At 40.2% G+C, this 25,010-nt stretch overlaps 1 protein-coding gene across 6 annotated transcripts in view; it reads right to left on the bottom strand.

The window, feature by feature from the left end:
* Positions 1-25,010, bottom strand: part of FBXO38 (F-box protein 38) — a 38,593-nt gene that overhangs the window by 7,744 nt on the left and 5,839 nt on the right. For 4 of the 6 annotated variants that reach the window (XM_053376544.1, XM_053376546.1, XM_053376545.1 and 1 more), the window contains 14 exons: positions 24,812-24,975; positions 23,536-23,701; positions 23,156-23,293; positions 22,546-22,683; positions 21,410-21,503; positions 20,503-20,633; positions 19,038-19,208; positions 17,300-17,442; positions 15,171-15,390; positions 14,159-14,278; positions 9,265-9,444; positions 7,132-7,830; positions 1,259-1,359; positions 646-748 (listed from right to left, as the gene is read on the bottom strand). In XM_053376544.1, coding sequence (XP_053232519.1) covers positions 646-748; positions 1,259-1,359; positions 7,132-7,830; positions 9,265-9,444; positions 14,159-14,278; positions 15,171-15,390; positions 17,300-17,442; positions 19,038-19,208; positions 20,503-20,633; positions 21,410-21,503; positions 22,546-22,683; positions 23,156-23,293; positions 23,536-23,701; positions 24,812-24,975 — 2,568 coding nt within the window. Of the gene's footprint in view, positions 1-645; positions 749-1,258; positions 1,360-7,131; positions 7,831-9,264; positions 9,445-14,158; positions 14,279-15,170; positions 15,391-17,299; positions 17,443-19,037; positions 19,209-20,502; positions 20,634-21,409; positions 21,504-22,545; positions 22,684-23,155; positions 23,294-23,535; positions 23,702-24,811; positions 25,002-25,010 lie in introns of all 6 variants that reach the window. The other 2 variants (XM_053376547.1, XM_053376549.1) reach the window with 1 other exon arrangement.

Here is a 25,010-nt window from a genome sequence, read left to right as displayed (position 1 = left end):
GCGCTGAGGCTTTTACCCACAGTGCCACCCGCGTCCCTTAAACAAGGACCTTAAACCTGGCTCTATAGCAGATGGGCAGCAGGTGCAACTGTTTTAACAATGATGTCATATATTGTTGGCCAGGTGCTCCCTTGCTGCATTCAGCACCAGTTGGAGCTTCCAAACCTGGTCCTAGAGCAACCCCACATCGCAAGTGTTACAGTAACCCGACTTCATGATTACCAACACATGGGTTACAGCATGGAGTATAGCTGGTGAAATGGATAGGGTTGTATCCAACTATCTCCTCTTGGTTTGTGAAAGGCTCTTTGCTCCAGGGGAGGGATGTGGTTGTTGCACTTTCCCCTTTCTCCCACTGCACTACCACCCATGCTATTTGAGAGTTCCCCAACCCACTGGATCAGACTTTTCCCCTCAAGGGAGAGCAGAAGGAAGGAAACAATCAATGAAAATATCTCTTCCATACATAGAAGCCTCTGCTAGATTGAAGAGCCTTCTGTGAGCAGAGGGACACAATGGCTAGAGTCCATTATGTTCCGAAAATTAAACAAGGAAACCCTGTGGTGCATCTGGAGATGTCCCAAGTCTGATGAAAATGTATACAAGTTTCCCAGGCATCAACAATTACAATTAAAGTATACATACCGTGAATAAACATCATTTTAGGGCAGTCTTTCAGCACTAGATCTGTTATGCCACAATTTGTCAAAGTGATCCCAACAAGGTTTTTTGATTTCAGTGTAAGAACCTGGAGAAATTAATTTTCAAAATTAAAGACCACTACATGAACCACACACATACAGACAAACAAAACATTTACCAATGGTGGTGAAATCGGGGCAACTAGCATCTTCTGCAGAGTGTGAGCAACATCATAACATAACGATGTGGAAATATTTGACAGGACTCAAGCAGGATGGTTAAAGGGATCGACTGACATACCATTCTACTAGAGGAACTTCTTTCTCCTTGCCTGCTGGTCTTTAGCAGCAAAGATACTCAAACTACAAGCCAGATATGCACTGCACACAAAGAACTTACAGTAAATTCTGTTGAAATGAAACCGAAGAATTTGCTTGCTATGCCCTTAAGACAGAATGTGATTTTTCAGTTTGACAGTGCCCTTTTAAAAAAATACAGTCAATTGCGGAGTAGACCTTGAACCAAAACATTTTCTGCAGCATTTAGGGGCATTCATCCATCTAGGCTGTCAGCAAGATGGCACAGGTTTCCAGCTTGGGGCTCAAAAAGGCCTTACCTGGATATGGTCATCCTCAATCACAGGATCGCTGGTGCTTGTGGACTTGTCGGCCGTCCGTTTTCGCTTCACTGAATGCCTGGGCTTTGGTTTGGTCGCTTCTGGGAACAAAAACAAATGAATAAAAGATTGGACATTTCTTATTTGTGAGCAGCTGTAACAGGAATTGCAGAGTCATTGTGAATGGTTTCTTAGATTAATGAGGGTCTTGGAAGTAGCTGGGCTGCAGTGTTTAGTAATTGTTGTTATTTTCAGTTTATACTGAATACATTTTGCTACACTTATATATTGTATTGTGTGTGTGTGTGTGTGTGTGTGTGTACACACACACACACACACACACACACACACACACACAATCCAAATAAGCATATGTTCAACTAGCTAAGTTTGATAAAGAGGTCCTGGAGCACACAAAAACTTGCACAGTACTTCATGTCATTTGGGCTGAACTAATGAACGCCTTGCCCTCATGTAGATTTTGGAATTGCTCTAGGACTGTAACCTGAAGCATATTTACCAGAAAAAAAGCCTTACTGGGCTCAGTGGAACTTACACCAAAGTGAAACATGGTGAGGTTCAGGCGGTGGTAGGACTTACAACAGCGCAAACAAATAGTGTTAAACCCTTAAGGTTGGGTTGAGATCTGCCCCTCTGCGAACAAAGGCTCATTTTAAAGGATCCCCCAAGTATCCAGAACAGTTTCTGGGAGGCAAGGAATAAGAGCCCTCAGAACAAAGATGCCTCCCACCCTACTGCCAGTGGGAGCATCTTGCTAAATGAATTCCACTTATCTAAACTCTAGCTCCAGCCTCTAGCTTTGAATCATCTACCTATATAAGTCTGAAACTACTTCTACCACTGCAGGAAAATACAAAGCCTTAGTAGTCCAGCGGATTACAAAAATAAAATATTTGTCTAAATAGTGGTTTAGATGAAGACATGAAAAGACTTAGTTCCTCATGGTATTTTTTTCAGATATTGTTGAAAGGTTATAAAAAACCATTAAAACAAAATATAAACAACCAATGTGGTTGGATGGTGTGAAAGGGGCACAGCTGAGAAGGGAAAGTTCGGTATTAGGACCTATGCGCTCTTTCTGTTTAGATTCGCGTCCAATGCATATTTACCCTGGGTCTGCACACCTGCAGGGAAGTGACATTTACAGGAGCTCTGCTCACTGAAGCAGACAAGAGAAGGGGACATGCGGCATAAATATCATCTCCCTGCCTGCATACAACAAGGAAGAAGAAAAAAGGTTTGAGAATTGCAGTGCTTGGAGAAGTCATTGTACTTTTAGCACCCCAGGAAGGGGGGGGGGGAGATGGACTACACTACTTAAAAATAACAACCACAGAAACACAGTTCATTGAAGAAATAATAATTTAGGATTCCTAATTTCCTTAGAATTACAATACATCCTTCCTTTGGGTAATAAGGAAGCAGACAGGAAATATACTTGGGCACTAATTTTGCTGAGTAACTTTTGATAAGTGTGTCTTCAATAGGAAAACTTGGGCATGGGACACAGCTGATGATATGCTGTGCATCATGTCTCCCTTTTTCTCTTTTATTGTACAACAGGATATTTTAATGCCACCACCGTCACAGATGTGTCTGTGGAGGAGATATATTGATTGAAAACGTATTGTAACTTTTGAATAAATGTTTATTTATTTTAAAAAGTCTATTTCTCAGTTCGCCTTTGGCTCAGCCTTGTTGAAGTCTGCAGGGCCCCTGCAGAACAAGGTCAATAGGCACCACACTCAGATGGCCAGAAAATGTCAGTAAAAAAAGCACTGTGGTTACAGATACACACCATTCAAAAACAAGTCTTATAATTGGGATATTACATGAAACAAATTCAATAGGTGAAAAAGAAAAAGAGTTGCTCAGAGGAATACAGCCACTTTTATCTAGATTTTATATAGCTTTGAATGATTAGGGTTGTTTTACTTAATATGTGATGGAGAAGAAAAAACAACATTTTGATGGATTCTGTCCAAAGAGATCTCAAAAAGGCAACTAGATTGTTTTAGCGAATATTTAATTCACTAAAATACAGCCATCAGCAACCTCAGTTTTTACAGTCTTCATTTCCTAAATATTTCTTTTTTCTCTCTCCAAATAATCTTTATTAGTTTTCCAGTTACATACTCCACATACACATAATGTGTTGCATTTTACATTTATACTTACTCCTAAGCGCTGACTTCCTTCCTTCCTTCCTTCTGGTTTTTTTTATATCACATATAATTTTATCACATTATTTTCATCCATTTTGTATATTGTTATTCATTTTCCATATTTGTCCATAGTATATCCATAAACAAATAAATCCCCCTGTTTATACAATTCTTGTTGTCTGTCTGTATTCATTTACAACTACTGTTAGTTATATTACCGGTAATCTCCTTATACATTTTGCTTATTATTTTCATTATCCATCACTTTTCTTAATCTTTCCTGTTATGAGGTTTATTTCCAATTCTACTGGTTTCACTATTTCATCTTATCTTTCCTATATATGGCATAATTTTTTCCCATTCTTTTTGAAATGTTTCCTTTCCCTGTTGTCTAATTTTCCCTGTTATATGCAGGGAATAAGCAGAAATAGCCATTTGCTAAATATTTCAATAAATGTTAAGTTAAAAGAAGTGCAGAATAATATCAAAGCATGAATTTCCTTTGCATTTCTTTTTTTTAAAAAAATAAAAATAAAAACCCACCTAAATACAGCACTCTTCAGATGTTGGGGGACTCTCACCCCCCCCCATCAACCACAATCATCAAAGCTAATGGGAGCTGGGGCCCAACAACATTTGGAGGGCACAATGTTGGCTCTCTCAGAATTACAGACAACATGTAAGAAGTTATTTTGATAGGGAAACCTCTAGCTTAGGTTGTAATAAAATTAATAGACCTTAATCATTAAATAACAAACAATCATTAAATAGTCACTAAACCAAGTGAGGTTTAGTGACTATTGTTTTTCAGTTTTAATAACCAATATTTTTCTTTAGGTTACCATCACCCTTTTCCTCCCACCATATAAAACAGCAGTGATCCTTTCAACACTCCGAGAAAAGGAGCAAATCTCAATATTTCAGGTATCGATGCTGAACAAAATTAATTATTTTAACTACTATAATTCAAAGTACTTAAAGCAAAGAATACGAAACTGATAATTTCTGAAATGTGTGTGTGTGTGTGTGTGTGTGTGTGTGTGTGTGTGTGTTTGTTCTTGGTATAAGCTTTCGTGTGCAAATTCTTCCCACTCCCCCAAAGTAATTTTACTCTTGGAAAACAAACCAAAGACCTGCGAAAGCAAGACATGCCTCACCAAATAAGCACTTGAATTTTGGAGGGTAAAATGAAGGGAAGCCTTAGACTATGGAGGCAGAATGAACATGAGTACACATGTGCTTACGCTGTTACTTTCAAACAAAACATGCAGTAGGATTGCCATATTACATGTTGTCAACAACAACAACAACGGGAAACTCCACCCATCAATCATTCAAAGTGGGTAGACAAAATGCATTAATTAATTCACATTAGGAAACGTGCACTATCGCTTAAAGGTACACATATGTAGTTGCATGTTGGTGTGGCAGAATGTGCCCCAAAGGTCAACAGAATGTTAACTTGGGATGAATGTAGGCATATTGCTGCAGTGAGCAGAAGCAGAAATGCAACATGATCTTCCCAACTGCTTTGCACACACATGAACATCAATATGACCAGGGCCAACAAGTTACAATTTGAGGCCACCTGGACACCCTAAGGGGCAGCATCTTGCTCCCAAACGTAAGCTGCATCTCTGAAAAGTAGCATGAGATCTGGCACAAACCAAAGCTGGTGATGGGTAGTGGAAGTGTGTTAGCTTTCCCTGCCTTTTTGCCTGCTGGGTCATGACAACGTACCTTCCTCCATTCCTCTTCTACTCAGAGCTGTATGGAGCAACAAAAGCTTGTCTCGGCCTCTACCAGGCAGCTGGAACCTCAGGGCAGCTCTAAGGGACAAGCTTTCTCTATGTCCTTCCAGCTCAGTCTCTGCCTGCTGGGTGGCTGAAGCTCCACCTCCTCAACAGGCGCAGAGAAAAAGCAACCATGCCTATGTCACAGCGGGAGCCATCCTCTGAGCCAATCTGATTGATAGCATCACTCGACTGGTGTCTTGTGAAAGAGTCTTTCTGGGTGAAAAACTCTGACCTTAGTTGATGATCTCCCAAACCGGAAAGAATCACCTTGAATTCACCTTGAAATCACCTTGAATGGGCACCACAGTTCAAGAAGGACACTGACAAACTGGAACGTGTCCAGAGGAGGGCAACCAAAATGGTCAAAGGCCTGGAAACGATGCCTTATGAGGAACGGCTAAGGGAGCTGGGCATGTTTAGCCTGGAGAAGAGGAGGTTAAGGGGTGATATGATAGCCATGTTCAAATATATAAAAGGATGTCACATAGAGGAGGGAGAAAGGTTGTTTTCTGCTGCTCCAGAGAAGCGGACACGGAGCAATGGATCCAAACTACAAGAAAGAAGATTCCACCTAAACATTAGGAAGAACTTCCTGACAGTAAGAGCTGTTCAACAGTGGAATTTGCTGCCAAGGAGTGTGGTGGAGTCTCCTTCTTTGGAGGTCTTTAAGCAGAGGCTTGACAACCATATGTCAGGAGTGCTCTGATGGTGTTTCCTGCTTGGCAGGGGGTTGGACTCGATGGCCCTTGTGGTCTCTTCCAACTCTATGATTCTATGATTCTATGAATTGGAAGTCATTATCTGGTCTTGCTATGTTTAAGGAAAACTGCTCTGAGAACAAGTATGCAGCAAGAAAAATGTCTCTTCTGATAGGAACGACTGAAAATGAATTATTTCCTGGAATCTAACGGGTTTTTGACAAGCACACATTTAGGAGCGAGTCTGAATCAGTCTTGCCTTTAATCAGGTTAAGGAATAGAGATCCTTTTGATTTGATTTTGCTTGGAGTTATATTACCTTGTGATTATAGGATAAATGGAATAGAGAGAGAAGTAATTATTATTTTTTTATAAAACTGTTCTAGAATATATGCCTTTTGCACTGCTCTCATTAAATATGTTCCTAAATTTCTTGCAATTATTTTAACCATGTTTTATGTAAATATATATTTTTGTAATGGGAGCTGGGTAACAAGTCTGCTGAACCTACCATTTATGTGCCAAACAAAGCCTCAGCAGAAGGTTGCTCCCTCTCATGGGTGAAATACCAGTTAAGCCCCAATTCCTGGAAATAACTCCTAACTGGGAGGTATTCATAAAAACTTCCAGAAAGCGGCTATAAATGTGGCATCTGCACCGATCTAATGCAGTTCTGAGCCAGAAGTTTCTTTTTGCTCTCTGCTTACACTCAGCAACGCTCCCAGTCTCCAGCTCAAGAACTGGAAGGAAGACTTGGACTTGTTCTGCATCCCAGAGCCTGGATGGCCCATCACCTAAGATGGCTGCACCCAGCATAGAACTGCTCCACGCTTTGAAAAAACATATACCAGAAACAGTATGATTTAGGTGTGGTGAGAAGTTTCAAAGGCTTATGTGATCACAGAATCCAGTCAATATTCACCAAGTAGCTATCAGTAAGCTTATGTTTTCATTTTGAAAGCAGGCTTCAAATCAGTTTATAAGTATTTGTATTTCAAGGAATCTCCCCCCCAAAAAAAAAACTCTCTCAAAGAGCCAGTGCTCAATTATCAACACCCAGAACAAACCAACACAAGAACAACAGAGAGAAAATGGCATTTCTGCTCTGACATTACGACAATGTGGCTGGTCCTCGCCCTTCTTTGACAATAATGCACTGCTTTGATGCAAAACTTGGATAAATGAAACCATACCTGACTGAGACACCAGAGGCACATGGGAAAGTCTGCTTCTGGCTCTCGTGAGAGGCCTGCGAGGGTAATCTTCATTATATTCCATTTCGTATCTCCCTTGCTGTGAAGGAGGGCTCCGTTCCTCATTAGCAGTCCCACAGACTCTCTCATTAGTCCTCCCATTGCTGGCCTCTCCTGAAGAGCCACAGTTTGGTAATGTTCTTAGGGAGAATTCCGCCCCTCTCACATTTGGCCCATTCATACCACAAGCTCCACTGGTAGATGGGCATTCGCCACCCGAGACGCCATTAGTCCTCCTTTGCTGGTTCTGGGGCATATAGCAGGAACACCTGGAGCACAATGGCTTCTCCTCACTGTCCCTCTCGCTGGAGCTTTCACTCTTGCAGAGACACTTCCCAGAGTCCTCTGTTGCTGCGGAGGGGGCCTCGCTGCCGCTATCAGCCGTTTTCATACCATCTGGGCTTGGAGACGCTGCAGTGTCGGAGGCCCCCGGAGGCCCAGTGCCGCCACCACAACCAGGGTAACAATCCTTGCTTTTGTTCCTTTCCGCTGTCACGTCACTGGCCGCTTTCATATCCGCTTTAATTTGCTCACTGGTGACCTGACAGCCTTTCTCGCAGCTGCTCTCCTCAGAAAGAAACAGTTTCACCCGGCTGGCATTGCACCTCTTCCGCAGCGGAGCTTTGCCTTTACCGCTCACTGCAACAACAACAGGGACAAAAGGGAAGAGAGCTACGATGTGATAGAAAGTCATGGAAACGTACCCTGTTAGTTATCAACACACCCCAGACAACCTGGTGAGACACCTGCTGCGACTGTTGCAACATTATTCCAAGCAGGAAAAGATATTGTGCAGATATGTTGAGTTACTTCACTTACTAGAGGTTCACGCCTTGAATCAGTATGTTTAAGCATATTGGGAGGAATTCAACGTAGCACTAAGCAGACTGCTCTGTCAGCACAAGCACTTCTACTTGTCTGATGGAGTGATCTGCCCTCTTCTCCCCCTGCCTATGGTTCTGGGGGTTCCTTCCCTGCCCAGGGCTAACTGGAGGCAGGGTGGGAGGAATGGGGAAGTCTTTTGTGCTAGCAGAAGTCCTTGTGCACACTTCCACCAGTGGCACTACTTAGTTGAATCTGACCCACTGTACTGCACACAGTCAAGCTGCTCAACAGGCTCAAATTAGTTGTTGCACCTAATTTCTTCTTACGGTAGCTACCTAGTTAACAAGAAACATTTACAGCCCTGCCATTTATTTATGAGAATCTTAGTTTTCAAATAATTTCCTTTCTTCCTGGACTAAGTTGTTCAAAAGATATGTTGATAGCGCCCCCACCCACCCCTGATGCGCTTACCCCTCAAGTTTACACTGGCATACTTTTTGACCAGAAGGTACGGCTTGTGGAACAGTAAAATGTCTACAGTATCCTGGCCTCCTGCCTCATATTTTGCTGATGTGCCTTGTCCCCACTTTAGATTGCAGGGAGGCTGTGCAAGAAAGACACAAGCCTTGAAGAAATAAAGGTAACTGGGATCAAATCCCTCAGGAATCTGCTAGAGAAATACATTACAGATGCTTAGCCTGTCAAATCTTAGCAAAACATGTGGAAGTTTTCATCCAAAGCCTTTGAAGTTGTTCAGTCAATTCTGAATGAGCCTACATGCAAAAAGGATTGCAATTCACTTTAGAATTCAATTCCTCATTATGTATGAACTTGGGGGACTGCAGTATAGTCCAACCACAGAACACAAACCAGAATCAAACTGTTGTACAATTTGGAATTACAAATTGAACCGCAATCCAATTGATGGAAACCACCCAATACCTGTGATCAAAGGGACTATGAATACCAAGTAGCCTATTTCAATTACGGCAGAGCTCCCTCACACAAGTGGTTTTGGTGGCAACTACACCACCACTGTCAAGTAAGAAGGCATCACTCTTGCAGCTGATCTGCAGAAATATGGAAAGAACAACAGAAATGGACATGAGGGAAATCTATCTATCTTTCTAAAGCTGAACCACAACCACTGTGAACAACATTCCACAGAAAACTTGTTTGTGCGTTTTATGCTTTGTAACACAACAAGGAATATTTTTACGACATGTATGAAGAAGCAAAAATTCTCACCTGAGGGCTCCCGGATTTCCACTGAATCTCTGACTCTCTCCTCTCCATCTGAGTAATTTTGTGCAATGCTATTTGTAATACAGGATCTTGAGGTGGCTGTATTCTCATCCTCATCTTCACTGTCTGAGTCGTGGACAGTAATAGGTGCTAGCTTTACATTTGGCTGAAGGCCACTGGGCCCTAGAAAAGAAAAGAAAGTTCAGCAACCAACTAGCATGCTTTCCAGAGATCAGGGTGCTTTAATTCACCTGACTGAGCAACTTACTCCTTCGAAACATGCATACAAAGTAGTTGGTTTTTACATGGTTAGTTGGCATACCTAAGGACCTTCTGCACTCATACACCTGGCTAGGTCTCTCTTCACAGTTCCCCTCAAACACCAACAATGCACAACACAGTAGAAAAGAACGAACAAAACACAACATGTACTGCATTGTGTTTGGATCTGGAGTTATTCTTAGTGTTACGCTGTGATCTTCTCCTCTTACTTTATTAACCCCTTTCCCACCAATTTGATCAGCCCACCTCACAATCCACCAATCTGCACTGCAATTAGAAAGCACAATGTGCTTTATAAATTGCAGGCGCTGTACTGAGATTAGGGATGAAATCCAACAGTACATCCGCCAGCCAAATTGACACAATTGACAAAAAAAATCCCTGCCCCCTGCAATCCTTCTACACTCCCCCTCTAAATCTGCTCCAGAAAGTTAGAAGACCCTCAGGAGCAGATGAATATTTGTATGTGTGGGTGGCAGAAGGGCCATTCAATGTTGGCTATTGCCCTACGTGCTTATTGTTTCTTGCACAAACATGGAAAAAGCAAAGAAAAATTAAAGCCACAAGGTATCTCACAGCAGCAAAGATGTTTACAATTAGAGGTGGGCTTCAAGGGTGAAAAACAACCACCTCTCCTTGGTTAAGGCGCCACATGTGTACAGGCATCTCTGTACAGCATAGGACCCTCAAGAAGGGGGGGGGGGCATTATGTAGATCAAAGGTAGAAACTGAGGAGAAATTATATGTAACAAAATAAAGCAAAGGAGAAGGATCTGGACACAGCCAGAATCAAAGCTGAAACAATTTGAAGCACGCACACAACTGTATGCTCAAACGCTGAATTTTATCTAGCTGTACAAACATCAGGATGATGGCAAGAACTCAGTTTTAGAATTTCTTATTCCCTAAACTGGAAATAGATCTGGGAAATATTGACAATGTGGTGATGTATGAAGAGGTAGCTCTGAAGTTGGTGATACTAATTTCCGCACTGTTGATATTGGGCAGCAAAATGGAACCATCTCCAACTTCTTGAGAAAAAGCAGGTTAGCGAATTAAAGTAAGGATGAATTGGTAAGAGAACGGCAAACAAATGAGGTACCCAATCTCATTTATATCCCCTTAGCATTTACCGAACAGAGAAGCACTGGGTGGAAGTAAGCCCATGGCCTACTGTGGGATCAAACTGACATTTTCCTACCTAGCAAATATAGCTGCTTATGATTAAAACGCACACTGCAAATGGAACTTTTTAAGAACAAGAAATTAACCACACAACATCTTAGAGACTTTCAGGGCCAAACCAGAAGCAGCATGGAAGCATACAAACTGTTTCACAACTATTCTTGGTTTGACTTTAACGCATCTGTGAAGAGCTCCAAATCAGACTGGAGCACGGGAAGCACTGCTTAACACTTTATTCACAGGATATTACCGTGATCAAAACCCTGCCCCCTCCTGGCTACTCTTCCCCCTGCAGGGGAAACCATACTAGGTCATCATCAATTTGGCCCTGAAGGAAAAACAGCTACTGACACGGTGGAGGTGCAATTCTGATTCCGTAAACAGCCTAGATGGAAGAGAATGAGCCGCTCCCCCCGCCCTAATTAAATGCATGAGTTGAAAACAGAAATTGTTTGGAGACATGCTGCAAGTCTCCCACATCAAGTCAACTTTGATCCTGTGTACAAAGATATCTAATGTGCTGTAAAATAAGTGACTGAGAACAAGCTGCTTGGGTGATTAGTACAATTTGCTAATACCAATTCAGCTTCTCCTTTTGGGGGCTCCCCTATGATACTATTAAAAGGTTGCAAAGAGAGGAACACTGGCCATGAGACCACGTTCAATCAAGGCAACTCAAGACACAGCATATGATCATCTTAAACACCTCACAAGTTATTAATTACATAAAAGTATAAATGTCAGGTAACACATGCAAGAAACCCCAGTCACCTGCATTGCAAACTTAACAATCAACAGAGGATGTCTTGGCAGTCAGAGTACAGCTAGTTGGAGCTTGCAAATCCATAGTTCAAATCTTGCCTTGATTATTTGGCCTTAGGTAAATCACTATTGGCCCCTATATCTGCAATATGGAGGTAATAATAGTGGCTTACCGAGGACTTCCGGGTTAGCGCCATCGGCAATGGCGGCGTTCCTCTGACTGAGAGGAACCCGCTCCGTAGAATTCGGGTCGTGCCGCCGCGGCGAAGGCGGAGACCCTTTAAAAATCCCAGGCGGATGAAGCCTGGGAACGTGGGATTCGGCTGATACCAGGAGCGCCCCCCCTAACCACAGGGAAACCCCTTTTCGGGGCTTCCAAAGTGACGTGGGGTGAGTGGCGCGGTGTTTTGAATCGACCGCTATTTTTACGAAGTGAAGCCGCGTAGCTGTTGCCGGAGAGCGCTGACTTTTTCTTGTGGACAATTGGATTTCAAACAATAACCCGTGAGTAAATGGAAATTGGACTCTAAAGTATTTAAAGTTTTTTTTAAAAAATTGGTACTGATCGGGGAAGGTCTAAACAGGAAGTCCGCCTCCCCTTTCTGTAAACAAACTGAAGCAAAGAGCCTGTTAACTAAGGTCGTGGAGAATTTTATGTAAAGGATTTAAATTCCATTGATTGAAACTATCATCAATACTTTTTGTGAAAGCAGGGGACCCTGCAGAAGAAGGTTAAAAATTTGGGAATTGAAGTGCCACTTCCCCAAACCCGGGAGTGGTCTGTGAGAGCCCGCTGATGGTGAATAGATAAATTTGACAGCTGTCAAGTCTGCTGACAAGATACAAAAGAAGGACTTTGTTTCTACTGCCCGTTTTGGTTACAACTTTACGTTTAAAGGGAAGCAAGGAACTGTTTCAATTTAACGTATGGGACCTTTGGGTCTGTGTTGGAAGGAGTGAAAAGAAACTTGAATCCCTCTAGAGGGAGCTTTGGAATACTGTTACAAGGAATCAGCTGGGAAACTGTTTTTAAAGATAAAGCCCTGAGAAACTAGTTTTTGACCTTGGATTGTTTAAGGATGGCAGTCGGGAAAGAAATTGAGTGCGAGCTGAACAGGACATTTTATCTCTTGGGAAAGCTGCATGATCAGATAAATGCTATGGCTACGAATATAGTAATATTGGGAACAAAAATGGGCATTGATGAAGAAGTGGACAAGAACCCGGCGTGGGAACCTCTGCCAATTGAACAAATTAATAAACCTGAAAAGGAGAATCTCGTCGTGACTAAAGTGATGAAAGGGGGAGCCGTGGCCCTACAGAGACAAATGGTGGACTACAACTGGAGGCCTTACATGATGGTAACTAGGAGAAGCAAATTTTTGGAGATGGAAGCCTGGCTCGGACTTGAGAATGAAGGATGGAGAGATCTCCCTGTGTGGAGAGTAAATGACCTCTGGGATATAAATCTGAGCCAGGTGGAGGTCGGAGATTTGGGGGTCTTTGGATTTGAAAAGAGTGTGAAGCAAGATTTGGAACATTCTATAGGCCCTATCCTTAATTGTGGAAGTTTGGCAGGAAGGAATATGATTACTGTTGGGTTGGAGCTGCTCCGAGATTTGGTTTTTAACATCAAAGACTATCAAAAAGACTGGCAGAGGGGATACGAAAGAGACCGAAGAGCCTCGGACTTGAGATCTCCGGGTTGAGGGTTTTTGGAGATTGATGGAACTATTGCTAGGGCCGAAACCGGGATGGGGATCTGGTGGAAAAAATTGAGAATTTAAAGTGTATATAATTTGTCTGGTTTTTTTTCTTTTTTTCATTTTTTTTTATTGTTAAAGAGAGATGGGGGAATCGTGGAATTGAATCTTTCTTTGACCCTAGGGGAAATGTTTTTAGAATAAGTATAGATTATAAGTATTACTGGAAATAAGATTAAAGGAAGTAAAAGTGGATGGTTATTTAGTGAAAGAGAGAATGGGAAATTACAGTATATTAAGACAAGATATAAGGATAAAGTTTAAGATGAAGGATTTGTTGAAACATTTATATGAATTAGAATATAAAGAGGGGAATTACGGTAAGTTAAGATAAATTAGCAGGATAAAAACCAAGTTGCAAGGATTTGCTGGAATATCTAATTGAATTAGAATACAAAAATGGGAGGCGGGAGGAAGTCAAGGAAATAAGTGAATGCAAATAAGTGAGTTAAAGGTTTGATGTGTTTTTTATTTCTTTTATTTTTTCTATTTTCCTGTTTTTTGATGTTGTTTTTTCTTTATATGTATTGATTTCTTTTTCTTTTCTTTTATTGTCTTTTTTATTCTTTTTTGTAACCTTTAAAATCTTAATAAAAATTTATTTTTTTAAAAAATAAAAAAATAAAAATAGTGGCTTACCTAGCGGAAGTGTGCTCAAGATTTCTGAGATGATGTGTACGCAACTCTTTTTGCATCTGAGAAATGACTATAAATGCTAAATACCATGGTTAATTTTAGGCTATAGAATTATTCAAGTTCACTGACTTCACAGTTCTTAAATAGTTTGCATTATTAATTCTAAAATAAATGCTATTGATATCTCTAAGCAACAAACAAACAAACATTTTTTTTTGTAGTAAGTCAATGAAGCCTGCAAATGGATGGGAGAGATCCTGACAAGTTACCTGCTTGTTCTTCATCAACTTCCATGGGAAGAAGTGCCTGATTAGTTGCAGAGGCTTCACTGCGGCTCTCTGCCATAGCCACTCCATCTTCCTGTGCTACCTCCTCCATTTCATTCAGTGCTGCAAAGAGAGATAAGAATGACTGAGATAAGGAGGATGAAGACACCACTCTTTATTAAGGAGGCAGAAGCTGGTCACACATAATTGCATGACAATCTTAGGAAGGCTCCAAAGCACTGCGACTATTCAGGAGCATCTGTCTTTGCCCGGGAAACTTAACAAGGCAGATCTCCACTAATCTGAAAGGCATTTAGATCCATTTCTATATTGTAGCTTTCGATGAGGATTCTGCCCTTTAATCATTCTCAGACAGAAAATGGGGGCCTTCATGCCAAAAGAAGAAAGTGAATGAAAACTGAAACTACTAATTTAACTGTATAATATTTATGGTGGTTGTTATGCCAGGAGCATTAAGTCACTTTAGAGCTGTTAAATAGGAAGAAAGTACCATTAACTGGTTTTAAGTCCTCCTGCTGTGGCAACGTTATATATTGACGAGAAATGAGAAAAGTGTTATTAATGCAAAATCAAAATGAATAGCTTTATGGCATTTTATGGCAATGGAAGTGTTAGGCGTTGCTCAGATGCTTAGGAAATGGTTGTGAACATTAATAGCTTGAATATCAATTGGAGATGTTAATGTGTGCTTTATTGGTTAATAAACCAATAATAGTCCAAAGCGCCTGGAGACAGTCAGGTCAGGTATCCACAGCAGTGACCAGAGGGGAAATGACAGCTAGGAGCAGTGCAGAAAGAAGAAACGCCATGGTACAACTGCATCAGCACATCTGAAAGAAAACATGACTCCCATATTGGTCTCTGCAGCCACAGCAGGTGCTGTAACTCTCCAGTGGTTTGACTTCACCCCCAAAGGCGCCCTCCCAAGACAGATGGATGCCGACCAATTTACTGGTCCAGTACTAAAAACAAACAAAACTGTTTCCTGAATTACCTTCTGCTGCAATCTGCTGTTCTTCCACCTGCTCCTCCTGTCGCAGCTCGTTCTCCTCGTTCTGGTCATTTGGTTGCTGGTGGTTGTTATGGTGTATATTGGCATTATTGTTCTGGTGATTATTATTGTTGTCGTTTTCATTATTGGAGTTCTGATTGCTGACCAAAGCAGAGGAAACACCAATCCCAGTGCCTGCACTAAGACCTACACGAGCACAACCCTGAAATGCAGTAAAAATTGTTGACAGCAACTGGCAAGAGGCTCCAAAACAAAACACAGTTTGAAATCGGAGATATCTTCCATGATACATAGACCACAGTGTACTGCTTCTTAAACAAAGAGATTTGAAGCAAGCAATTCCACATTGCCAACTGCTCTTAACCTCTGCATGGCCATTTCAAACCTCCTGCCCTGAGACAAGTGAACACTTCCCATGAGCCAAACCAATAAGGTTGTGATGTACAAGTCAATCATGATACTGTGAGCTATACAACGCTACTTTTCTGATTACCAGTTGGTTCAATATGAAGAGACAGAACACTACAGGTAACATTAGGAAGGTGTTGTGAGTCATCACACTATTAAGACAAGGAAGTACAACATGCTTTTGCAGAAATCTATTGTGTAAATTTATTCTATTTATGGAGGCGAATACATAATTGTGGGAAAATGTAAGAGGGGATATGAAGTTGGTTTGTAGCCAAGGATGCAACCCTACTTACTGAACAGTAAACAACATTAATGTAGTGGGATTTACTTCTGAATAAACATGCACATGACTGCACAGCAAGTGAATAAAATTTCACGATGGCTATAACTTTCCTCTGTGGTTGGCTTTGCCTTGCCTTCTGCTTCCTCTCCTTCCCCATCCTTTGGGGCCTTCATCTCTCACTCTACTTCCCCAAATCCCTTGCTGTTGCTCATTTATATTTCTTCATTTACGTTTCAAGACAAAAGCCGCACTCGTCACCGCTCACATTTATTTTATGTTTGCTTTTTTATATGTATTTTTATTAAAGAATTCTTGGTTTACAAAAGTATGTGCAATATCTCTTTTTTCAAGTTACATTTTCTATAAATCATTTTCATTCGCTGAGACTTTAGTGTTACATTAGGAAGAAAGGGGGGAAAGAGGTAGAGGGGGAGTGGTGAGTGGGGGTGGGATCAGGTGGCAATGTTTCTATTTTACTTCGTGTATGTGTGGGGTTTTGTGTCAGCGTCGCTTGTGCAGGTTCTCACATTTATTTTTAACCCTTGATTTCTCACCATGTCAAGCAGAGAAGTACCTGCATCTTTCCCTAGTCTGGTGCAAACTGGTTGCTAAGCAAGCAAGCAAGCCTGAGATAAGGATAGGAACTGGAATAGCAGCTTCTGATGATACAGAGGTACAGCTGTCTTTCTAAAGTAGAAGACAGCAGTGCTGTACCATATGCAGTCCCTAGGGAGGAAGGGACAGGTGTGTGTGGGGGGGTGCTCTTTCCTGGGTGAGAGGCTGTAGGCTTCCCAAACATATGCTATTATTTCAGCCTGTCTCAGCTTTTACATAATCCCTCTCCATCAAGGCAGACAGATTCACAGAAGTGTGATACATTGCTACAGAATATATGTAGTGAAATATGCAAACTAGTCATGGCTCTCTGGTTTTTGATAGTCTTCCTGTATTGTTCAATCTTGGGCAAAGTAAGAGATTCCATGACATAACAAATCTAATTTTCTTAAGCATGAAATTAAACCAAATGAAAAGAAAGGGGGAATGCGAAATATAAAGATCTGCAAGAATTCCAGCAAAATGAGATCGTTGCAGCGATGTAGACGTAATTCAGACATTCTTGTAACAAGCTTCTTGCTCATTATAATTTGCAGTATTTATACTAATTACAGTGTAAATAGTAATTATAGTAGTAATTATACTACTATAATTTGCAGTACTGAACTTGTTTTCATTTTCATGTTACTGCTTTCCTAATATGGTCACTGAACCATGGTTTGAACATTTAAAAACAGTTACCTGAAGTACTTTTTAATTAGAAGTTTAAAAAATACATACCAAAAGTCTAGTATATTTCACATACCCTAAAGACATTTGAAGCACACAGCAAAGTACACTTTAAAAAACCCAAACACCTTACCTTGGGAGGTTCCCGGAACATCTGGTCCAGAGAGATAAACTCCAGGCTTGGCAGTAACTCAATAAACTGACTAAATGAGTCTAGTTTTATTGCATGGCATCTCACCAAGGTGAGATCAAACAGCCGAGTCCATCTTGAATGATCTATTGCAAGGTGGGGAGAGTGAGCGAAATAAATGAACTTAATTAACAGATTTCTTACCTAAAATCTGCTTAACTATTCCCCACTTAAAGTTCTAAGTTTCAATTTAGAATCGTCACCATTCTAAAAAAGGTATACTTCCTGGTTATTCTGATGCATCCACTCTTAACTGAGGTCAGAATGCCAAAAAACAAGTGACTAATAAAATCTAGCCTTTTGCAGTTAGTTGCTAAGACAGAACAGAAACTGTCACTATGGCCCAAAAGAATTTAGCTTCCTAATTGAAAATGTATTCTCTTAATTTTGGTATAGACAAGAACTGAACTCCATTTCTTAGAGACTGGAGTTGTGTAGCACACAGTCAATTAGCTCTTAGAAGGGAAATAAAATAGGGAAAGGAAATAATTTTGTTGACTGTCCAAGTAATCAGTAGGTTTTAATGGAAGGAATCATTCTGGTAGGAGCTTCTGTTCATGAAAGGTCCCCTTTATGAGCCCAACTTTCATTCTATGAACAAAATAAACTTTAATGGATCCCACCCATTAAAATCTGCTGGCTAAACTTGAAATTTTAGTCAATAGCAAAGTGGCATTCCCCCTTCTATTGATTACTTCTAGGGATCACAAAAGTTTCAGGGTACACAATTCCTGGTGGCTTGTAGGTGGAGTAGATGGAGAACCCCCATAGCATGTGAACGTATTAGAATACCCAGGAAGTACGGATTTCTTTATAATGGTGGCACTCTGCCTTTTTACCTCAACAAACCCCAATACAATTTATCAAATCATCATCATCATCATCACCAAAACAAGATCAAGACATCTAGTATGCAGCCAATTAAAAATGGGATATGTTCAAGAGATATCTACAAAAAAATAACAGTGATATACTATCTATGGCACCGTTTGAATGACCCTTGTGAATATAAAACATTGAGAAATAAGGGAAAAAGGTACAATATGTTGTAAGAAAGTATTAGAAAATATATTAAGAGTAAGGTAATAATCATAAGTACATTCACTATTATAAATGTTAATTACATCGTGAAATGATGGGAAGTTTACTTTAGTTTATTTTATGTTATTCTATGTTATCGTATTCTATTTTAGTTTAGTTAGAATTTATGAGGAAAGAGAACGTTTAAGTCTAAATTAATCTTTCACATTAAATTTATTTAAGATTATTTTTCTTTCTTTGTACTTGTACGTGTGAATTTAACATTGTGTATGATATCAGGGAACTTCAAAAAAGTTTTGTTTTTTTTTAAAAGCGGCAGCAAATCTCTGAAAGAATATTCAAATTTGCTTACCAAAAGCTCAAAAAAAAAAAAACACCACTCTGAATTTTCATCAAAAGCCAAGAGAGATGGTGTCAAACAAAACATCTCAGGAAAGGGTGTGCACAGTTAGGGTAACACAGTTAAAGCCCCATCTGGTTGCCACCTGCTTAAACTCTGAAGTTATACTGGAACTTAAAGGTGTCTATCAGAGAAGTACAATAATCACTAACAGTGGTCAATTTAATTAAGTAGGGGCTGCATTTCATTTGCTAAAGTGCTTTAACCCCTTAACCAGATGTGTTCTTGTGCACATAGTACCTGTGATCCAACTGCTTGGATTGTGCAGATGAGGACAGTTGTATATAACAAGGTATTTAATGGAAGAGAACACTTCATTCACCGCTTTCATTCCAATGTCTGTGATGATGCCTGGATTTTCAACTACGTCAGCCAAGCCATATTTCACGAGGTCCGCATTAATCATTTTGCCTGGGGTCAGGGGGAAGAGAACAGAAAAAAATAGCAACTTGTTCTTTCCATAAAATTCTCTACAGTAATTTAGTCTGGGCACAGCCTACAGTTATAGTAATGAGCGCTTGAGTTTATCTGCTGGACCCAAACAATGGAAACAGTAAAGCAGGTAAAGTGAAGCCTTTAAAAATCAAAGTGCTTCAAAAGGTTGCAAATTCACCCGTCATTGGTCTATAGAAGATACAGTCTTTATATTGCCTTTCATGTGTTTTAAACTAAAAACCTTATCCATCAGAACTGCCAATGCATTCTCCCTGCCCCTTGCTTTACAAGGAATCAGCATGTCTAGTTGTGCCCCCCCCATAAGGGATATAATGGGTACAGATCACAGGGCTGGGTATGCAAGGGAGCAGGTATGAAGTAATAATGACATTCCAACCGACCTCCCATCACATCTATCAATATAAAACATCTCCAGAGACTTAGGATATTTACATTTGCTACTTGCCTGGGATGAATGTCAAGTGAGCAGGCAAGTGGCAAATACACGTCCCTTCCTGCTCCTGAAGTCTTGCTTGTGCCAGTCCCTAGACTAGCACTGGTCAAAATGTTTGTCCCTGTCTCCTGGCAAATCAGAAAGAGCAGCAGCCCTGAGGCAGGAGCCACAATCCTCCCCTGTATTTCTATGGCTGGGGAAATGCCAAGACATGCTGTGATTATTTCCTCTGCACTTGCACACTTATTCGCTTCTCTTCTGGAAAGAGGGACAGTTCATATGCAATAGGCAGAAAGAAAAGGAGGAAGGGATAGCAAAAAGAGCTGCCTTCCAATTTGGACTCAAAATAGTGCACGTCACTATCGTAGCGTTTTCATGCACTACTGACTCCACACCACATGGGAATTCTGAAGAATGTGGATTGTTTCCATACCACCAACAGATGACACCACAAAATCCAATGCCCACATGTCCATATTTGCACAAGCTATTTTAGTCTGTGTAAGACATCTGCAGGTGTTATCATGGAAAAGCATCAACAGGGAACTAGAGGCTGCTCATGCATTACACAAGGATGCATCATACAGCAGCTGGCCTCTCTAAGATTAGAAGCATATAGACCAGGGATGGGAACCTGTGGCCCTCCAGATTTATTGGTCTCCCATCAGCATGGCCAATAATCAGATATGATGCTGTTGGACTACAACTCACATCTGGAAGTTGAAAGGTTAGCTCATCCCCGATCTAGGCAGATAACATCCAGATCTACCCTAACATCTGACAGATAACCCAAAGGAAAATTGAAGGATTTCATACACTGCAGCAAAAACTCATCAACGTATCCAAGATGTAGTGTTTCAAATTGTGGAAACTCCAATTCTGCCATTTTTAGTGCAGAGAATACTCCATCTTTGGTTAGGGAAGGCTGGATTCGTACTTCGTGCAACCTGAAAAGAGATGAAACAAAATGAGAAAAGCGTAGACTAACAAATATTTCCTGGCACAGAATATGCACATTCACATAGGAGACAATACTTCTATTGTTTGTAACTTGCAAGAAGATTATGCCTATCACTGTGAGAGCAATCTCAGGCTGTATACCATAAAATAGGCTTAAAGCCACAATCATCAATAATTTTTTAAAAAGCAAGGAGCAGATAAAATAGCAGCAAAAGCAACACCAATACCACATCCCTGACAAAAATTAATATCTTAATAAAATCCTGATCAAATCAATGGGTCCATAGCTAGCACTGAAAACTCATAAGGGCCAGTTGTCAGTCACAGGTCTAAGAGGAGGGCGTTCCATACTTAAGGCATCATGGCAGAGAAGGCCCTTCCCTTGGTTGTTGCACAACAGATTTCCATTAGCTGCAGAGCAACCAAAACAGCCTCCTTAGCTGATCCAAGCCCACAGGCGAGTTGATATGGAAGGAGACACACCTTCAAATATTTATATCCCAAATTGCTTAAGGCTTTATAAGTCATTATTAGCACCTTGAATTTGGCTCATCAACAAATGGGCAGCCAGTGCAATATTGTGAGGATTTTTAAAAATACGCTATGATGAAAAATAAGGCATTGCAGAATTAAAAGCAGTGCACAGAATTCACTAACATCAGTATGCAAAGGTCTATTAATATGACTTTTGTGTATAAACATAATGGTGACTCACTGGCAAATAAAATTAAAAGGAGAAAGAATGCTGAAATGATTCAAGTACCTTCGTGCAGCAGTTATGATGAGGTAGCCAAGGTCCACTTCCAGAGCATTCTTGCAGGCTCCCAGAACTATAGTGTGCAAATTTCTAAAGCCCCCTGTTGATAGATAAGAGGGATTCACTATATTTGAGTATCAATACTAAGCCTCCCTGGAATAATTATGTACACAGTGTCTTGAAGAAACAACAGCAAAACTCTACAGTTTCATCTCAATATAGGCTCCACCAATCCTTGTCTATAAAGGATAGTCTGACTAAAGAAACAAACTTAAATTTGCTTCAGCACATTACTATTTATTGAGCATACATCAATCTCAATGCTCGTACCCAATTACAACACACTCACAATAGACCAGCTGAAATAGCTGGACCTGAATAACTTAAATCCATTGATTTCAGTAGGGTTACACTGAGTATGACTTAGCTAGATACAAGTCAGTATCAAAAAACAACAACCCTGTGTGCTCTGCAATATCTGAATGGAATGATGTGTCTCTTTTTATCATGGATGCACAGATTGGGAAGCAGCTGTTAGTATATTTCTGAGCTGTATACATGGAATAAAAAAGGACACCAATTCTCAAATGTTGGCAAGTATATAATTTTTCTCCCAACAGTAATTAATTAAATGGCAGCAAATGTGTTGTCTGCAACCTCCACAGGCCATTTACTGGTGTGAAGAAAGACTTCCCCACTGCCTTTTCTAGCACGCTTAATATCTCAACAATAAAGCCCTGTTACAGCACTTTCAAATACAGCAGACATTTGACACCCACAATGCTTCTTTTCACAATGGATAGATTGCATGAGAAGAATCTAGCTGAATATCAATGGAGGCTCTGGTTCACAGAAAATGGTGTGTTTGTGAACAAGCTAAGGCTAGCATCACCTACAGCATGGTGAATGTACATGCTGGGACCATGAGTGAACAAGTTCTTAGTCTCCCATGTAGTCTAAGGCAAAGTATTCAGCATCGTGAAATCCAATTATTGGTTTAAACTTTAAAGAGAAATATCTAAATTTACCTATTACCTTCACTTGCTTTCACACAACACCACCACAAAGTCTTAGAAAAGTAAATACTGTCAGTAGTTGGTTTCAAAGAACAAATTTTGTATTGCAAGTAAGAGACTGCATACCAGATCTCCAGCTGTCTTCTACAACATGCTGAATAAGACCCCCGAGGAAGGGAACTCGAACTAATTCTAGATGTTCCAGATTTCGGGCAGAAGCCAATCCTGTGACCAAGGGGACATACTTCAACGAGTTTGTGGGTCCTACAAAAGACAGAAATATTCCAGTAGTCAGCATTCACTGGTGAATGGCTAGGTAAACATTTTTATGTACAGCAGCAACATCATTATAATGCTCATAGATGACTTTTCAAACATTGTACTCAAGTGGGGAAATGGTTTGCTTACTAGTACTGAAAAGAAAATGCAGAAAATGCCCATATGAACAGATTTACAGAGCTATAGTTCTGTATTGCTACAGAAGCACTATAGGAAGTTCCATGTTGAAAGCAACAACACACCTGGAAAACATATTAGATGAAATTGCCAGCAAAGACGTAGTTCAATTCTCACAATGTTAAACTGACTAAATAGTCATTTGGTTGTTAAGCAAGTTATTTGCTATTTCCTTATTCAAACTTACTTTGAACACAGATCCACATTCACTGTTAGTAAATGAGAAGCATACCCTCCCCTCCCAATATAAATTCGAGAAAGGGACCTTATGCTCTTTTACCTGCACAATTTCTCATGACAAAAGTGCGTAAACTGATGCAAAGGAAATCTTTAAAAGGCTGTGGTTTGGTGAGCCTCACCCACTTCAGGTACAGGTGCCTCAGCATTGGGATGCAAGGAATGTCAGGTACATTAACTCCTAAAATACAAGAAATAAAGCAGTACGTCAGGTCCAAAAAGCAGACACTTCAAGGACAAACACTTAAAGGCTTAATTTTTGTAGGGGTGTGTGCAAGCAATACTTGCAGACTAGTACTTTAGTCTGCAAATGAAACAGTGTTCAAGCTGAGAATTCAGCACAAGTGAAATAAGTGCGCTTTCTGATTTCACAGCTTTTCAGTCATGATGTATCCACTGGAAGTATTTCACTACAATACTTACCTACTAAGTGCAAAGTCTGAATTTTAGCTCCTATTGGTATTTTTAGTTTATTTTCAGCTGGAATTGGGAAGGCACCATTGCGATTTCGAAACTTTCCAAGGATGTGAACTTGTGGCATGTATGTCCAAATGGCTTCTACCAGTTCCAAGTGGGAAGTTTCAACTCCCTAAAGCAAAAAAACAAAAAACCCAGTATAGAATGATGGGAAATCTCAATCATTAGCATAAGCGCTCTCGCACACACACTCTCTCTCAAGTAACAATTAGTAGTAAGAATAATCTTCAACATTTGAGCTCTTTCAATTCATGTAAGCAGCAGTAAAAAAACCCGAACTCAATTGACACATGCATTTCTTAGTTATGATGTTGTAATAACTCATGCCTAGCTTACACTGCAATAGATCTAAAATTCTGAAGTTTACTTTTACTTGCTAGTGATTGATACACCTACCTTTCCATAAATCCCAGGCAACTAACAATAAAAACATGCAACTAAAATATCTTAACATCAATAAAGTTTACAAATTCAGCGCAATAAAAACAGAAAGAAATTAATCCAATTAGATTAAGTATTTTGAAACTTCAGAAAAGGTTCGAAGGAATACTTCAACTTTTTTTAAGCCTAAGTATTGAAGTTCAGATAAATCACTCAAAGAAAATACTTCAAAAGTTTTATATAGGGGGAATTACACAATGGAAAACAGACCTTGATTTCCAATGTCAAAATCAGTAGCTACTGCAGAAGGCAAGAGAATCTGATTTTTTTTTAATGTAGTAGAATATGCATAGGTCTCATAGATGAAAGGTAAACCTTTTTAACATGACGGTTCTGAAGCTACCAATTTGCTCTGTCACCTGTAATCAGTTTTTGGACCTTCCCGGCCCACCCTTTGTTCTGCATATAATCCACATATCGTGCAAACAAAAATAAGTGATTAAATGGTGTAGATTCACAGACATATGAATAGCTATTTGTACACTATTTTCCAGTCACATAATTTCTGGCCCATCTGTTTGCAACAGTTGGATTTTAAGGAGAGAATTCAAGATTTAATTAAAAGCACAGCTGAGTAATAGCTGAATCTAAAATTCAGTTGCTGTAGCTAATAATATGATAAATAGCTATAAGTGAATGGAACTGAACAAAATCCATGAGATACAGCACCATCTGCTGTTTTGTACAACCATATCCATCCCCTCACGCCCCACAAGTATGATCAAGGATCACAACTGCCATATGAATATGTATGTTTATATTTTGAATATACAACACCTACTAGTAGATTTGGGCAAGCTTGCAGGGCTTCTAGAACTCCTGGAATGCTGAAAGCTTCATAACCACGAACTCTGCGCCTGTCCAGGTGCCTGGGGTGAAGCCCATATAGCTGCTCAATATCTGGCATTTTCTTCAGCAATGTCAGGAAGCTGGAATCTGTGAATCCTGAGAAGATGACACATATTTTATCTCTGAGGAAG

This window comes from Podarcis raffonei, chromosome 2 (assembly GCF_027172205.1).
Source record: "Podarcis raffonei isolate rPodRaf1 chromosome 2, rPodRaf1.pri, whole genome shotgun sequence".
NCBI lineage: Eukaryota > Metazoa > Chordata > Lepidosauria > Squamata > Lacertidae > Podarcis > Podarcis raffonei.
Note: the sequence above shows the minus strand (reverse complement) of the source record. Positions and strands in the feature narration are given on the sequence as shown.